The sequence below is a fragment of the Falco naumanni genome, chromosome 8, assembly GCF_017639655.2.
Source record: "Falco naumanni isolate bFalNau1 chromosome 8, bFalNau1.pat, whole genome shotgun sequence".
Classification (NCBI taxonomy): Eukaryota; Metazoa; Chordata; class Aves; order Falconiformes; family Falconidae; genus Falco; species Falco naumanni.
In genome coordinates this window covers 50853728-50870993 of record NC_054061.1, presented here as the reverse complement: position 1 = coordinate 50870993, position 17266 = coordinate 50853728, and the positions used below count along the sequence as shown (strand labels likewise).

General features: G+C 42.5%; 1 protein-coding gene across 4 annotated transcripts in view; it reads left to right on the top strand.

Annotated features, from left to right (window-relative positions):
• Window positions 1-206: 206 nt before the first annotated feature.
• Window positions 207-17266, top strand: part of INO80D (INO80 complex subunit D) — a 46208-nt gene continuing 29148 nt past the window's right edge. The window contains exons 1-5 of one of the 4 annotated variants that reach the window (XM_040603066.1): window positions 207-283; window positions 1592-1661; window positions 9367-9462; window positions 9571-9817; window positions 15481-16229. In XM_040603066.1, coding sequence (XP_040459000.1) covers window positions 9600-9817; window positions 15481-16229 — 967 coding nt within the window. In that variant the 5' untranslated portion in view covers window positions 207-283; window positions 1592-1661; window positions 9367-9462; window positions 9571-9599. Of the gene's footprint in view, window positions 284-1591; window positions 1757-9366; window positions 9463-9540; window positions 9818-15480; window positions 16230-17266 lie in introns of those variants that run through there. The other 3 variants (XM_040603069.1, XM_040603068.1, XM_040603067.1) reach the window with 3 other exon arrangements.

Sequence of the window (17266 nt, the reverse complement as noted above, 5' to 3'; positions counted from 1 at the left end):
GCCCCAGCAGCCCTGCCTTCTTTGCTGGAGAATATATTCAGGGATTCCCCTTAATAATCACCTACCCTCTGAGCACTTTGTAGTTTTAAAATAATAAAGAGCCCCCAAAGCTTCCTCCCCACAAAAAGCAGGATCTTCTCAGAGCCAGGGGGGCAGCAGCTCCTCAGCACAGAGCCCGAGCCCATTCCCAGTCCCTCTGCTGGGGAGGAAACTCTGATCTGTCAGCCCAACAGAGGGAAAGGGGGGAGAGGAGAGAGAGGAGAAAAAAAAAGCAGCTGGAAAGGTAAGCCAGGCCCGGCCTCAATCCCCGGGCTCGCGTAGCGCGGCAGGCGGTGCGAAGGGTGCAGGGCGGGCGGGGAGGCGGGCTACGCGAGGCCGGGGATCGGCCGGAGTGGCGTAGGCCGCAGCGGGGGGTGAGGGGAGCCGGGGCGGGTTTTGAGGCTTTCGGGCGCCGAGGGGAGCGCCGAAGGGGGGTGAGACGGTGGCCGGGGCCCAGCGGGAGGGTCGGGGTGCGGCGCCGCGGCGCCTTTGCCCGGGAGGTGAAGGGCGGTGGGGGAGAAACGGGGGCGGGGGGGCGCTAGGCCTCAGCGCGGCGCGGCGCGGCCCGGCAGCTCCGCTCCCCGCCCCGCCGGGCCCCCCGCGCCGGGCTCCGGGCCCAAAGCGGGCCGAGCCCCGCCGCCGCCGGAGCTTGGCGGCTGGGGGGAGGCGGCGGGGGCGCCACGGCCGCGGCCGCTCACCCCCCCACCCCCCCCGCGCGGGGCGGCGGGGCGAGAGGGGCCACGGGACGGGGGGGTTGGGGGCGGCATTAATTTGCCGAAATGACTTTTAATGAACGGTGGTGGCCGGGGGGGGTGGGCGCCCCCTCCCCCAGCCCGGTCCGGGGCCGCCGCGGCGGAGGCGGTGCCGGTCCCGCGGGGCGTGCGGGGCCGCGCTGGCCGCGGCCTGGAAAGTTTCGCGGCGTTTTTAGGGCGCTTTCCCCCCTCGCCACCGCCGCCCGCCCCACACCCGCGGCCGTGGGGACGGAGCCGGCGGGGCGGGGGCGCCCCGGGACGTGGCCGCGGTCCCCCTCCCAGCCCCCGGTGTACACCCCCCCCCCCCCTTCCCTCTCCCCCCGCCGTCGGTGTCCCCCAGCGACCGGGCCACTGGCGGGCTGATTCGCCTCATAACTTCTTTTTTTCTGGGGCGGGGGGAGGCGGTTTTGGGGGTGCGGGGAGGCTGTCAGGGTCCCCCTCGCCCCAGAAGCGGCCGGCACACGGGGACCCCGGCCCAGCCCGGAGCTGGCAGCGGGGGGCTGCCCCCGCCTCTCCTTTGCCCCCTGCCATGTGCCGGGGCCCGGGCCGAGGTCTCTCAGCCGCCCCCTCTGTCCCAGGGCCACCTGGCGACGGCGGCGACAGCCCGCTGGCCCTGTACCCCCGGGAAGGGGCCGCCTCAGCAGCCCCTGCTCTGGCTGGGCTCGAGCCCAGGCCCCCTCTTCTGTCCCCGCTGGGGGACCCCTGGCTGTCCCCACCAGCCGGGGTCCTGCAGGGGAAGGGGGTTCCTGTGAGTTGCCGCAGCCCCCCAGGACTGAAAATGAAAGGATCCTTTTTTTCAGGGAAAACAACGTCTGGTAGTTGCGAAGTGAGTCCACTGGAAAACCCACCCAGGCGCTTCACCCCGCACAGGTGACAGGGCTCCGGTTCCTAACGCGGGAGGTGTCTCGGTTTGGTCATGTCCCTTAATGTGTCTTTTAGCTCAAAATGTTAACAGTTTTGTACAGGTAACCTCACATGAATTTTGGGAATGACAGTAACGCTTACCTTAAAGCCTTATCTTATACTGCCTGATTAAAATATGTAGTTCTATAGTTAGTTCTAACTTTGTTACTTAACAACATGTGATGAAGGTTTATTTTGAGGCTGCTCTCCATTTCTGTGGATCGATAGACTTAAAATTGGCAAATTTAGGGCGGCGCATTGTTCCCCTGTAGCTGAGCGCCCTCTCTTATGGGCACCCCCGTACTGGCTGTGTCTCACGCTGAGGCTGTACCCGCCAGGTACCGCTGCTGATGGCCGAACCAGAGCGCCTGTGTTCTGTATGGAGCTGCCACTTACATACCTGGTGACATTTTTGCAGCCATCTTCAACTTTTTATGTGGTTTGTTTGTAACGTATACTTGCGTCAGACAAGTTTTATTAATTGTAAAGCTAAATTATCTACAGAAAGCAAACCAAAATTTCCTTAGTGGGAGTTATTTTGATGGTTCAATATTTTTATGATGAGTGAATGAATTTGTACATAGGGCCTGGTCCCACAGAGTTGCATGTACCATGTTCTCACGGTATGGTAGATCCGCAGGAGGTTCAAATTTATTGTAATATCAAATTGAAACTTTGATAGCTTATAACTGCTAAAAGGCTGCTCTGTGAGCTCTACTGCTTTATTTTATTTATTGAGTATTCCTACTGAAGCAAGAATGATATTCCTGTATTGTGTGAAAATAAGCTTGTTAGTCTTTGCAGTAATGGGACTAAAAATAAGACTAAGGTATTTTTTTTTAACCTCATATGCAAGTGCAGGTTATCTGTTATTTGAATAAATAAAATACAGCCTTTTCTTTGTTCAAGTACAGATGCAAGGTATGCCGTGGTATGTTTAGCCTCTGCTTTCTCTCAGGATCATGGCTTTGATATTTTGAGATAATGTTTTAAACTGCATTTCTGTGATGTTGCAATGGCCTAAATGTTCCATTTGTTGCTGCATCTGAAGGCCAGCTTTCGGCAGCCTGGCTCGCCCTGGCAAAGCCTGGCCTGTTTATAGCCACATTGAAATAAGTGTGCTTCTGTGCAAGCATGAGAATCTGGCTGTGAGGATGTGATTACAGGATCGGGGCTTGAGACCTTCTGCTGAAATAGAGAAATCCATCTTCAAAAGACTTCCAGAGATATGGAGCCTGTCTTGAACCTTAGGTCAAGATGAGCCATGTTTAGGAAATTATTTTATTGAAATCTTTAGGAATGTGCTGTTAGCAACAATTATGAATTTACCTACTAAACATCTTTTCTCTTTAGAAATTCTGTGAAGTTTCTAAAATTCGTGGAGTCTTAAATGTGTTGTTTTTTAGGCTTTGGGCTGTCTTTGTAATGTTTTCATTAAGGTACTAATTATCAGATGAGTGAATCGCCTGAAATTAAAATTCCTGCTTAAGTTCTTTTAGCATAGGAAAACAAAAAGAAGGACCTGTTCAGTTTTGAAACAAGAAGAGTTATTTTCCCCTCATCTTGGTTATGTTTTCTGTTGTTGATTGAAACTTGTTACAAGTCTGTAAGTTCTCTGGTCATTATTTTTATTATTAGGAATAATACTTAAGTTTAATTCTATATTCATTACATTATATTCTGAAGCATAACCTTATTACCAATATGGCCTAAAATATAGTGCTGCTTTTCTGTCAATAAATTGGACGTCTTTATGCCTTTTTGCAGAGTTGAAGTTGTAGGTTTCTAACAAGGAAGAATGAGGACAATGTTGCTGCTTCTATCTTCCTAGGTGGATTTTTACATATGAAAAAAAGTAGCCCAAATTATGATTCCAGGTGGTAACTAAAAATGTTGAGTAAGATCTTAACATGCTAAGTACCTTGATATGTCAGGCTGCCTGCATCTGTGTGCAGTACCTTGACTTTGTGCAGGGCTCTTCAGAGGTCTCCTTGAGTAAGGATTGTACTCTAGTTAATAGAAGTGTTTCCTACAGGAACTTGTAGTTGACTTCCGTTGCTTCCCAGTGTTTTCTGTCTCAATTTTGATGCTTTCACTAACAAAAAGACTATTGTTTCCAGAATTAGAGCAGGCTTGGTTTGGTAACTGAGCATAGTAGAGAATTGAGCTGTTAAATGACCAGAACTAAGCCAAAGTTATGGTTAGATCACAGAATGGGGACAGAAGTTACAACTTTGTGGTGTTGATGTTGACCACAATTAGATGTGGTGCAGCTTCTCTTGATAGAACAGAGGACTTCACAGAGAGGTACTGGTTGCCTGAAGTCTGTTGGCATGAAATAGAAAAAAGGCGTGGTTTTGCTTTCTCTCTAATAATACAGGTTTTACTTATACTGACAGAATGGTTTTACTATAAGGTAACTTTAAAAGCTTGTCTTTTTGCAATGATTTTTATGGTCTCTATTCACCTCTGAGTGAATGAAATTCCATGTTGCCCAACCTCTTAAAATCTGTGTGTTTACTGTTAGTCTCAGCAAAAAGGTCAGACAGTGGTGATGCAGGGAATTGTTCTTTCTTGGTCAAGTTGAGGAATCAACAAAACTGCTATTTATGCCATTTTTATTTGTGGAAAGGCTGAGGTTCTTGGAAATCCATGTTCCATGTCTGGCCCCAAGCCGATGGTTTCGGAATGTGTAGACGATTGTACCTTGTCTGTGAGATGTCATGAACACACAAAGTGAATTAACATAAAATCTGCACTAGTATTAGCAAAGGCAATACAACGCAGTTCATGTATTTTGTTTGGATGCAATGTGTGAAGCTCTGAGCTCAGTCCTCTTAATTATACATCTTTTAACCACTGACATATAATTGCCTCGCAATTTACAATGCATTTGGGGATTCCATTGCCTAAAAGGGTCTTATGTGTGTTGAATGTCAAGTTCTGAGCATATACTTAAGAATGTATCCAGCCCACGTGATCTGAAGTATTCTGATGTTTTCAGCATGGTGTTTTCTCAAAATTACTGATTGAGTTTTGGGGCTATAATGCTTTGGGCTTTGTAATAGTGACTGGGCCATTAACTTCTCTGTAGACTAGAGATGATGTGAGGTACCAGATTTCTGTGCAACATCATGGTGATAGTCAGTATAGTGTAGCAAAAATTGCCCTGCAAAGTTTGCTGCTACACTGTTTCCCAGCCTCTCTGAAGGACCATTTAACTGTTTTGGGAGAGGGTCTGTGGAGTAGAGGGCTACAGCTTTGTTGTCTTGGAGCTGATGAGTGCAGCAAGGAAGCTGATGATGCCTGCTTGCCAGTACTAAAAACAGTTGGGAGCTGGCTTCTTCCTATGCCTGACAGCAGGTACTGACAGTTGCACAGGTGTGTACCTGTATGTATTTAAGTCTTTCCTTTCTCTTTTTACAGTCACTTTACAAACCGCCACCTGTTGTCTTATGGACCATCAGTGGCTGCACTCAGCAGGACAAGTAGCTCTGCTCTAAGTGGTGTCGCAGAGCGTGGCTTTGTTCTGTGTCCTGCCTGTCCTTGCTATAAAGCCTTGCTGGGATGCCAAGTTTGTTGCTCTTGACGTGTCCAGATAGGGTTCTGGCCAGAGGGAGATTTTCTTCCAGTCAGCTGCGCAGGAATAAAAAATGGGAGAAGGGGAGAAATGAATGTATTATCAAATTACAAATGTTACTGGTAATCTCATAAGAATGTAAGAAATACCCTGGTGGGTCAGATCAGGGGTCGATCCAAACTAGTGTTCTTTCTTGAGCAGCAAGAGTAAGTGATGCTATTTAGGAAGAGCATGAAATCCCAGCCATTTTTTTAGGGTTTTCTTCTCTTACTCCTTCACCATATTTGTTAAATTAGGCATGCTAGCAGGTACATCACTTATGTCCTCATTGTCTATGAACTTTTCCATCGTCTTTTTGAATGTGATGATACTGTCTGCTTCCATAGCCTCCTATGAGAGCAAGTTCGCTACCTGTGCGTAGTAAAAATGAAGAAGTACTTCTTTAATATGTTTTTGGACAATCTCCTGCTAGCTTCATGAAATACCCCTAGTTCTAATATTGTCTGATATTATATGACCATTCTATATTCACCTTATCCCCTACCATGATTTTTTAAACCTCAGTCATCTCTTACATCATTTGGCAATGGCACACATTTCTGGATTCTCTTCTGTTCTTTCACCATTGCTTCTGACTAGCCCAAAATCTTTTGTTTAGAAGCAGTTGTTTTAAGGAAAATCTAGATACCTCAAGAAGCAGCCTCTGGCTTCTTATTCATGGGTTGTGGCTAAAGGTAGTTTGAGCATATGCAGGCATAAATTATGTTAACCTTTCTATAGCTTCAATGTAGAGTATAAATGCAAACCCCAAAACAGCTTCCAGAAAGTTTTGTACCCTGGTATTTTCACTGTGAAGTACAGCTGCTTAAGCATTTGATTTTTTCCAGGGGAAGTCCATGTTTCCGTCATCTCTTACTGAATCCTGTGGGACAAAAATAATTTCTCCCCCACCCACTATTTAGCTACATGTAGTTTCAGTTCTCTTCTGTTAAGCAACATGTGCCTATTCCATACTTGTGCTACTTTTTATGTAGCAGCAAAAAGCTCTGTTAAGAACTCCTGTATATTTTGTTCAAAATAAAATACTGCATCAGATTAAACCAGACTCAATAGCTTTAAAAGTCTTTGTTACACATACATCTATCTATCTATCTATCTATATCTGGTTTGCTATGGATGTAAAAAGGAAAAGCTCTTTTTAGATTGAGTACAACTTTAGTTTCTGATCCTGGCAGTATATCGACATAGTGCCACTGTCTTTCAAGGAGTCTGTGTAGGAATCTACCAACAAAGATATAATTGCAAGTTTAAGAGAGTTGCTGTACTTTTTTTTAAATATAACATTGACCGCTAGGTATGTTAGCTTTCTTTTTGTTTGTTGCACGGTAGTTGCACTAATTGATTCTTATCATGGCTATATTTGCATGAGCTTCTCTTAGTGTATATATGGACCCCAAAATTCCCTAAGTATTATTGTCAGTATTTTTTCTTAAATGTTTCATATGGCATTTTACTTGTCCCCTGTATCTTTCAGACAAGTGAGAAGTAAAATACTGTGCCTGTCTTGACACAGTCAAGTTAAATGCAAAAATAAGACTTAATTATGAGTTAAATCCAAAAATAAGACTGGGGCACAGGAATAAATCCAGGATTATAGTGGCTGGGAACTGTGGAGCAGTTTCTTTACAGAAGCTTAACGGAGGCACACCAGGTATGCATTTCTTACTGTTTACTTTGGAACCATTCTGAGGAACTCTTTTTCTTTGGTCTGTTGCTTGATAACCTTCCGAAGAGAAAGGTTGTTGGGTTGTGCAAAAGAGGAGAAGGTCATTGATCCATCAAAAACTCTGCAAAGCATGATAGTAGTAGCTTAAAAGAAGGTTGTAAATAGAAAGAAATAGAGAACAGCATGTGTCACCCCAGCTGCAAGATGCACTTGTTCTTTCAAGGTTTTCATCCTGTCCAGTATGCCACCAAATACAAGCTTTGGTAACTGTTGAGAGAAGCAAACTCTGGAGCAAATGGCTTTGTCAGCTATGTTGTGTTAGAGATGCAATTAGTTAAGACTCATTTGATTACTTTTGCTGACATAGTAATGAAGGAGGCTGTCTCTCAAACATATGGGACCCAAACCCAGATCACAACTCCCATATTAGGCATGTCACCGTGGGTTTTATGTTTTCTTTCACATTGTTGCTGGATAATACTGAAAGCCTGAAAGGCTTGTTTGGTTCTTAGCATGCTAAAGAAGAGATAGTTAGATAGTTCCCACTTCCCATTCTTTGTTTTTGAAGGGCACAGCCAACAATGAACTTCTTTGTTCTTAAGACTGGTGTGTTGTGAAGGGTCATACTCCAGTGACTGGTTTCAAATGTATATAGTGTGTGCTCTGTACTTTCATGAGCTTCCATGCCTTGAGAGAAGTTGGGAAAGGTGATTGAAACTGGATTAGGTGTCCGTGCTTGTATTGTGGCTATTCGGTGTAAATAAAGCACGAGGCCCCTGCCCCTGGGGTTCTGCACTTGCATGTGTCCATGGAAAGGGAACTATGTATATAAAACAGGAAATACGAAATGATCCTAATTATTGTCAAATGATTAATCAGGTCACTTGTGCTAGTTATATTTTGTAGCGCGTCTCCATTCTGTATGCTATGTTGCATGTGTGCATGTGCAACTCTTTCAAGAATTTTAAGCGTGTTTTTAAATTTTTAGTGATCTTCTGTCCTGCTTGTACAGTTAATGAAAGGCCTAGTTTATGCAGTTTACTGTTAGAGGTGTAATTAGCATGTTTTGTTTTTGTCCTAGTGACTTAAAATTGCTTTTCTAGATCCCCCCAGTGCCATAGTGCTTGTCATTTTCTCAAGGTGCTTTTATACAAGTGGAAAGTGAAGGCTTTTACCTTCACAAGAGGAAACTGCATCTTTCCTGCAAAGTCTGCATAGGCTTCCTCCTTGCAGTGGTGTTCTTGTCATTTGTGGCTTTGGGAACAAGTAAGTTGATTGAGGTGGTAATCTGCACATTGGTCACATGCCTCTAATTTGTTATATATTTCCTGAATATCACCTCCATGTACATTCCTTTGCTTGGTATATAACAGCATTGGTATATATGAAACTGAACCGAGTACTGAATCTACCATATTCAAAAGAGTTTTATTCCAGTGTTTCAGGATAGCCTGAATAAAAGCTGCCTTTTGCAGGCTAAGCTGAGTGTAGCAGAGCAGCTGCAGAATATGTGTGCTGTTAATTTGATTGAAGCTACTTCAGGGTGGGGTTTTTGTTTGTTTGTTCATTTTTGTTTGTTTTTTTGTGGTTTGTTTGTTTTTTTTAAAGGTGATTAAGCCAAAGACTCCGTAGTGTTGAGAAATGAAAAAGTACTTTAGGATTGCTTGGGCTTGCACTGTAGGAGTCTATTTTAGGGGGAAAAAAACCCCCAGCCTCTTGCTGAAATGACATTTTGGCCCTCCTGTCATCAATGGGAATACTGCCTCTGATATTATTAATGCCCGCATTTACCTAAAATAAGTACAATGAGGTAGAGAAGCTCTGAAGAACCATAATGACCTCAGGAAGGACTGCATATTGATGCTTGTAGAAGCTGTGGGCAGCTACAAGATCTAAAGACTATTCATTGGGTGTGGTACAGAACTTGCACTGCCTGGTGAAGTTATAATTTTGCAGAGTAAGGGTAGTTGCCAGCCTTTCTGTAAGCAAAGATACTTGAAGCAAAACCTCTGCAATCAAATGAGTTAATCATCATTCAACTTGATTCCTGAAAGCAAGTGATCTAATCTGACACTTAACCTTTTCAACTTGTAGCTCCTAATCACTGTCTGGTAGATGAGTGGAGTTTTCTTCAGCAGGTTCAAGTGCAGTGGCAGTAGAATTTTTCCCCCCCCCCCAACAATGTCCTTTCACAGTTTCCAAAGATCTGTGACTACTGATTGAAAACTTACTGTGCTAGTGGATTTGGCTTATTGGATGCTAGATGAACCACAGGTTTAGTGACTGCATCTGGCCACTTACTTATTAAGCAGTAATAATATCTATTTTATTCTGACTGACTTTGACCTTTGTGATATTTTCCTTAGACAATCTGCTTCATCTTGATTCATCATCATTCCAGGATAGTGGTGTCCTTGGGGCTCTCTCTTAACATTGATATGGTACAGAAGATTTAAAATCAGGTATTGTTTTGGGTCTCTCTTCCCTGCCAAAATGAAACAGACAATCTAGAATTGAATGTATTTGTTTTCTTCTGTAAGTGATTTGTCTTAATATTTTGGTTCTTTCAGCTGATGTTCACAAGGAATAGAGTCACGTGATGTATGAAGGCAAACACATACACTTCTCTGAGGTTGACAATAAGCCCTTGTGCTCATATAGCCCCAAACTGTGCAAGCAGAGGCGACTTAACGGCTACGCCTTCTGTATCAGACACGTTCTGGAGGACAAGACTGCCCCCTTCAAGCAATGTGAATATGTGGCCAAGTATAACAGCCAACGCTGCACCAACCCCATCCCCAAATCTGAGGACCGTAGGTGAGTTGTGGTTACCCATCTGCAAAGTGGGAAGCGGCTGGGACATAGGCATGAGTTTTCTTTTAAGATGCTGCCTGTTTTCAGGATGAGAGAGGAACTGGCCTGAGCGGATTGAATTCCAGGATGTTCCTTTGAGGGTTTTGTTTTAAGACCAGTAAACTTTATTTTATTTTCTGTGGGAGCTGATTACTCAGACAGGGGGCAGTAACTTACTCCCAAGGAAGTTTTCAGGAGAGTTCATTGCTTTTCTCAATTTCACTATAAACTGTGGATCAAACCTGCTACGCAATACCTGCTGTTCTAATTAACTTGCTTTGTCGCTTACAGTACATGCTCTTAAAAACGCCTGCTTGTTTGGCCAGCTGTGCCAAAAGCACGCTTCCATCTGCTTCTTCAGGACAAACGGCTGAAAATGTGTACTGTCTGGGCTTAGGGAGCAGTGACACATAGGGATGAATTCAGATTTACAATTCAGTGTTTGTGATTTGGTACTGATCCGTAGTGTTATATTACTGGAATAAAATAATTATTACCGGATAACAGATGAGCCAGCTGGTAAAGTGCTGTCCACTTCCTTTTCTTCTTTGCTTACCCCCTTCCTCTCCCCCTTCCCTGGCCAAATGAAGATGCCCAAGGTGCCCAGCTATTAAATGCCTTGCAAGAGATAGTACTTGAAGTTTTTGGAGAGCTGGGAATTCAAACCAGATTTCCTGAATTGCAGCCCATATTGTAACCACAAGGACATTCTCCCTTGCTCTTTTAAGACTTCCTGAACACCAGTCTTATTGGTGCTGCTTCGACTGCAGTAGCAGAATTTGTCTTAACTTGGCTGCCAGGTATATATGACTTTAATTTTTCAGAGTCATTATTGCAGGTTTTGCCAGTAACACTATTTAATTAGCGCATGTGTTAACTATCTGAGGCTTGGTCTGCTAGAAACGATTTTTTTAAACTAAAATATAAACTATGCCAAAAAGGAATCAAACCACTATTCACTGACCTTTCACATTATTAGCTGCCATTCACTAACCTTTTGCATTATTAGCAGTGTTCCCACTGTGCCCTACATACAACTTCCTTCTCAGCTCACAGCTCCCTCTCTTGTCTGAAACAACAGTTGGACTGTGCTCTAAATTAACTTGCACTTCACCTGCCATTTCAGTTGAGGAGACTGATGAAGTGAGAAAAAAACATGAATGTTTGTCAAAAGCTGTAGGGCAAATGCTCAAATGGCACAAGATGAATAACTTTAAGCTGTAATTTGACAGTCTGTGACTGTTTCTTTGCTACTGTACAATTGAGGCTCTTTGGAAATAAGCTTGGAGAAACGATGGTGGAAATTGCTTGCTCAAATGGTATGCTGTAATTTCAGATGCAAGAGCTGACTGAGCCAGAGTTGCTGTTTACCAGGGGTCATACTTAAAAACAATAGAAATAATAGTACTTCATGACACTTTTTTTAGGTCTCATGTTCCCATGGAATTTGAGATTTTTCTTTACACCTTGAATTGAGTTCGCACTTTGTTCTTTTTGATTTTTCTCAAGTTAAAGTGAAGTGTGGTCATGACATCTGGTGTATGTTATATTAGAATAATTCAATTGCATGTCGAGTGTCACATTACAGTACTTGAAGAGGACAGCAGGTGTCTGAAGGAGAAAATAAACTTTTAATTTCAAATGAGAGGATGTGATAGTTAGAATATTTTAAAAGACTGCTTCTAAGGGCAGAGTTTAATTTTAACAATAAAATTTAATGAGTGCTAGTGATAAGACTGTGCCTGCTCTAGATTTTTTTTTTTTGGCAGTCAAACCTGTATCTGTTTCTTAGGAGACTTTTTTCACACTCCTTTCGATATAAAGATGTTTGCTATGTCTGAGTTCTTCACTCCTAGCTTTTAATTTTCTGTGTACAAAATTACTGTCAGATGGTCATTTTGTCACAGTTTTAGACATGTAACTGTACATGATCAGAAGCAGGCTGTATGATGCTCTGACAGCTATCTTCTTATATACTTTTAAAGATCATAAAAAGTAAAATGTCTTAACAGGGTACATGTGTTATGTGCCTAAAGCTTTGTAGTCTGTCCATAGATAATTTAAAAAAATTATCACTTGACCCCAGGCAGATGAGATGCTACCAGCCACAAAGATATTTAATATGCTGCCATATTATTAGATTTCTTATTAACCATTAACATTCTACAAATTAAATCTATTAATAGTGCATGACTTCATTGCCTTATTTGAAGTCTAGTTTCTCTATTCAGTATCTTGGTTTTTTTATAGAATATGTAAGGGTTGATACAGACATGAGTTTTGTATCTGTATTTCCTCTGAATACATGTCTCCTAATTCTTTCTTATCCAAATACACACATAGTGCAGTTCAACTTGATTTTTAAGTGTAGGGTTATTACAATTCAGCTGGGTTAAACACCATTTTATCTCTAATTCTCTTTCAAGAGAATCTTTAAATACTTTGTTAACATGTGAGGTGCTCACCAGTTTATTTGGATCGTCATTTAAATAAGTGATGGAACTTGATACCAGTCTGGGATGTACTGGGAAGCAGAATGCAGTTGTAGGTAGAAAACCTCACTGTCTAGATTCTTTCCCTCCCAGTGATGTGGGAAACGGTCCAGCTGAAGCCTTCAGAACCCATCACCTTTTGTGTGCTTCATGTTACCATAGTTTTAATGGCTATCAACCTACGGCTCTTACCATGTCTGCTTACTGTTTGACCTCACCTGCACAGAGTAAGTGCCTTTGGCACTGCGTAAGGAAGGGAGGGGAAAATTTTGTTAGGTATCAATGTGATACTGTCAGCTGAGACTAACTCACAGGCAGGTTATAGAAGTGCCAAAGACAGGCACATCAGAATCGGCTCTTGTAGGGCCAGCTTGACCCTAATGGGTGTCATGCTTAGAGCGATGTGAAAGGGACTGTGCTACTTGCAGGTGCTATTCCAGTCTTCCCAGTAATCTGTCTTCAATGCAGCATGAACTACCAACTCCTTCCCTGGCATGACATCTGATCCAAAGAGTTTATTGTCTTAACTCAGCTGGTAATAGACTGCTTCCAGCAGAGTCAGTTAATGTCTGTGCTGGGCTCTGCAGCACTGTGTAAAGTCAGAGCCAGTTTGGGCCAGGGCCAACTAAAAGCCGATCCTGGAACCTGGAGGATGGGGAAGTGGGTGTTCATGCCTGCTGGGCTCTGCATGGGACTAGCTAGAGCCTGACAAGGCCAAGGTTGAGTTGGTGCTAATAAGTTGTGCCTAGCCAAACTGCCTGTGTGGAGCCTTCTCTACCCAGAGAAGACTTAAGTGCTCTTCCCAGTTTCTTCTTGCTCCTTTTGGTCTTAAGGTGTATCAGTCTCAGTTATGCCAGAAGATGGGGAGTTGATTGACAAGAGCCTGTAGCACAGAGCCAAGGCCATGCATATAGGAGTCTGCAAATACACGTGATCTATATTTTCATTATGTTGTAGCCTGGCGTCTATGGGTTTATGTCCAGAGATGATGCCTGTGTAAGATACAGTTTGCTTTCAGCCATGCATTATGGTTAGCTGTAAGAGCCAAAGTGATACAAAAATGATTATGTTAGAGTTAAATGAACAAGCAAAACCCTTAATAGCCTAAAGCTCAGAGAATGTTGGCAAGTGCATTACCTTTTCAAAGGTTTATTCACCTTTCCTATTTTTTGCTTTCTCTTTGTTTTACACAATGAAAACAGACTAGCCAGTTTTACCTCCTCACATCAGCACAAGCACAAGGTGGCAATATTTAAGTTGTGAAGAATATCAGGGAAACATTTGCATAGAGAAAAAATCTTATTTTATTGGATTAAGAGGGGGAAAAAAGTTCCCTTGTGGTTACTTTGTCTGTTTGTTGTTTTCTGTCATACTAAAAGTGCTGTTGTAACTGATCTCAATCTTTTTCAAACAAAATATTTTAAAAGTGCTTAATTTTAATTATAGGAATAGTGTTGTTGACTTTAAGGAAAGCTTTATTGAGCCCACATTATATAATTTTATTTTTAGAAGTACATCTCTTATTATGAATTTACAGTATTCCAGTGTGTTCTAATAAGGACTCCACAAATTGTTGGCTTTCAGCTTGCCTCATCTAGATTTATTTATTGCTTACAACTTAATGTAATAAATAAATTATTTAGACAGTAATAAGTAGCAGTACTTTTCAGCCTTTTTTGATTTGTGAATTGTTACGGGTATGGATCCCTTGAGAAGCTACATATATGGAGATCATTACAGAGCATATATGAATTTGCTTTTTCGGTTTTACCTTTTATGGACCCTTTTAGAAGCAGTTCACACATTACTTCTTTAGGGGTGGGAGAACAAGTTGAAAGTCATGAAACTGAAGTGTTAAACCTTTTTTGGGATTTGGTTTGGGGTTTTCTGCTATTTTTTCCTCCATGAAGACCAGGAATAGTTTCCTTTTACCCTATTTGTTCAACAAAACTTACTTTTCTCAGATTCATACTGATCAGATTTAAAAGAACACCTTAATGGGTATTTCCTTGTCTTGTCCATAAATGCCTTGATGTAGACATCACTCTTTCCTCATATCTTTGTTTTCATGTATAAGCTGCGGGTTGTAGGTGGGATCCTGCAAGGGCAGAAGTCTGGTTGCTGGTGGCATTCTACAGAGGCAGGAGGGCCTGCCTGTGTGAAACAGGAAAAGGATCAGATCATGGTTCCTACATTTCTATCACCTGCTTGTTTGAGTCAGACAAAAATTAATTGTTTAGTACTTAATATGTTGTCTGTGGCCATAAATTATAACGCTTCTTTTAATTTTCATGACAAACTTTTAACGACTTTTTAATCTTTTTTTTTTCCTCTTTTAAATAACATGACTTTAAAAGCTTTTCTTATATTAAAGAGCTTAAAATCCATGTTTGTGGATTGTATGTATACATATTCCTGGCATTGTGTAAACATTTTCTAGCAGCAAAGTATTTCTTTTAAACTAGATTTTTGTTTGAAGAGCATTCAGCTAATCCTCTGGCCACAAAATTCATCATGTTAAACTACTAAAACAGAATTTAAATATTTATGCTACTTGTTCATTAAGTGCAGATAGTGACCCTTCTCAGCAGGAACCTCAAGTGAGATTGTCCATATAAGAAACTGCTCCCTACTATAGAGGAATTCATAATAATAATGTGTGTGTTGATTAAAATGTTAGCTACTTCCAGTGAAAGAACAGCCACATGAAAGGAAGTGGTCTTCAAATGTACTTTTTCTTAGGAGCTTTTGAAATGAACAGAGTTAATGGCTTGAGTTCTTACTGTTTTATGTATCAGACAGTCAATTTGTTTTGTTCGCTTTGTTTTGTGAGTATTTACCCTATTAGAGAGTAAATATTCTGAATGATTGTGTGTGAATCTCCTATGAATAACGACTGAAGACTTTTAAGATTACAAATTGTCACTTGTGTAAGTTTTTGTTTTCTATTACAGGTTGGGAACGCCAGTTACCTGTTGTATTAGAAGCAGTTGTGAACACTTACAAAACCTCTTGTGTTTTGATCTGTATTCACATGAGATGGGGGAGTGTGGGTTTTCCTTTAGTGATGTCTGTTTTCTTTAGATTTTACTTTCAAGAGTTGAGCTAATAACCGACTGCTTTTACTTTTCAAAGGTACTGCAACAGCCACCTGCAGGTACTTGGCTTTATACCGAAAAAGGAGAGGAAGAAAAAGAATGATCCCATAGAGGAGGTAAAGGTCAGGCATCAGATGGATGCTATGGCTTTCAGTCTGACAGTGCCCACTCTGGCCTTGAAGATGCCCAACGGACTGGATGGGATGTCCCTCTCCCCCCCAGGGGCTAGGCTTCCTCTCCACTACCTGGAGGCAGAATTAGAAGACCCCTTTGCTTTCAATGAGGAAGATGATGACCTAAAGAAAGGGGCAACAGTGAGGAAGAAGTTGCAGAGCAAGTTGGCTCAAAACCGGCAGCGCCAGAGAGAGACAGAGATTTTAAAAGTTCGCCAAGAGCACTTTAGCCCCCTTCCTGCACCTTTGCAGCAGCAGCCTCTGCAGCAGCAGCACTCTCATCTGCCACCTTCATCAGCTTCGTTAAAGCCGACAGGGCTACCGCAGGGCGTAGTCTGCAAGTCACCTCAACCTCCGAACACCAGCCTACCAATGCAGGGAGTGGCACCCACCACACACACTATAGCACAAGCCCGGCAGTTGTCTAACAAGAGACCTCTGCCTCTCCTGCCACCTGCTAGGGCTCCTGTCATGGACCCTCCAAGGACTGATCGGGTCCTCATGAAAGCCACAGCCTTCTCTCCGCACCTGTCCTGCATGAGCCGACTACAGAGACTGGTGAAACTGTGCACTCGAAAACAGCAGCTGGACACTGATCTGTTTCCACATTTAGGTGGGTAGATAATAGATGCACTGCCACCTTTTTGTTTTTTGGGGTTTTTTTCCAACCTGAAACCAAAAGACAAAAGGGGAATGTCTTCCTAGCCCTGTTCTGCATTTGTATGTGGTCCTTACAAAATAACCCTGAACTAGATAATCTCTTGGTGCTTTCTTTAGCCCTGTTCTCTATGAAGGGAATGCCTGGACCTGTCACATACGGTTTATGGCATTGGTTGTTCTTAATATTCTGTTAACCATTTGAGAAATCAAGCCAAAGTGTAAAAAACATTGCTTGGATGATACAGGCATTGTATAGAAGGTTTGCAACTTGAGTAGTAAAGGTGACGCCAGCTGTACCTACATGAGTGGAGAAGGTTAGATTGAATGTTAGATATGTGACAAGTGCACATTGCAAAAGGAGTGCAAGTAAAAGCTTGGAGATTTGGCCCATAATTCTCTGCAGATCCAAATTTCCAGTTGACTTGGCTGGGAAAATTGGAGCGTAAGAGAATTTTTCTTGATGGGGCCTATTCATGTACAGAATACAGATGAGCAAAAGCAAAAGACTACTGCAGGAGGGCAGCACCGTTACAGAAGGTAGTTGGAGGGGTGGAGACTTGGCCACATACCAGTGCAGGAATAGTCTCTTCCTTATTATCTAGAAACTGTAATAATGCATTGCTGCTTGTGATAATGTAACTAAATACAACCAACTTGCTGCTATGGCAGTAGTGCTCTATAAAGCTTTAAAAAGGGAGCTGACCTTGTAGCTTATTTGTCTGATTATGAATAGAGATCTAGGTACACCTAACTGTTCTTCTTGCCTCCCTCACCTTCCAAAGTTTACTTACTTTTCTGCTTAGTTTTAGGTTGTACTGTTCTAACAAGTAAAATACTGACAGGGAAAAGGGAAATAGGAGTGAGTGTATGATATTAGAGCAGGAATGCCGTTTATGATGTTGAAAAAAAAAAAAAGACTTCAAACAAATCTGGACATTCTTCATATAACGTCTTATTTAATTGAAACATCTGTAATTTTTGCTATTTCAA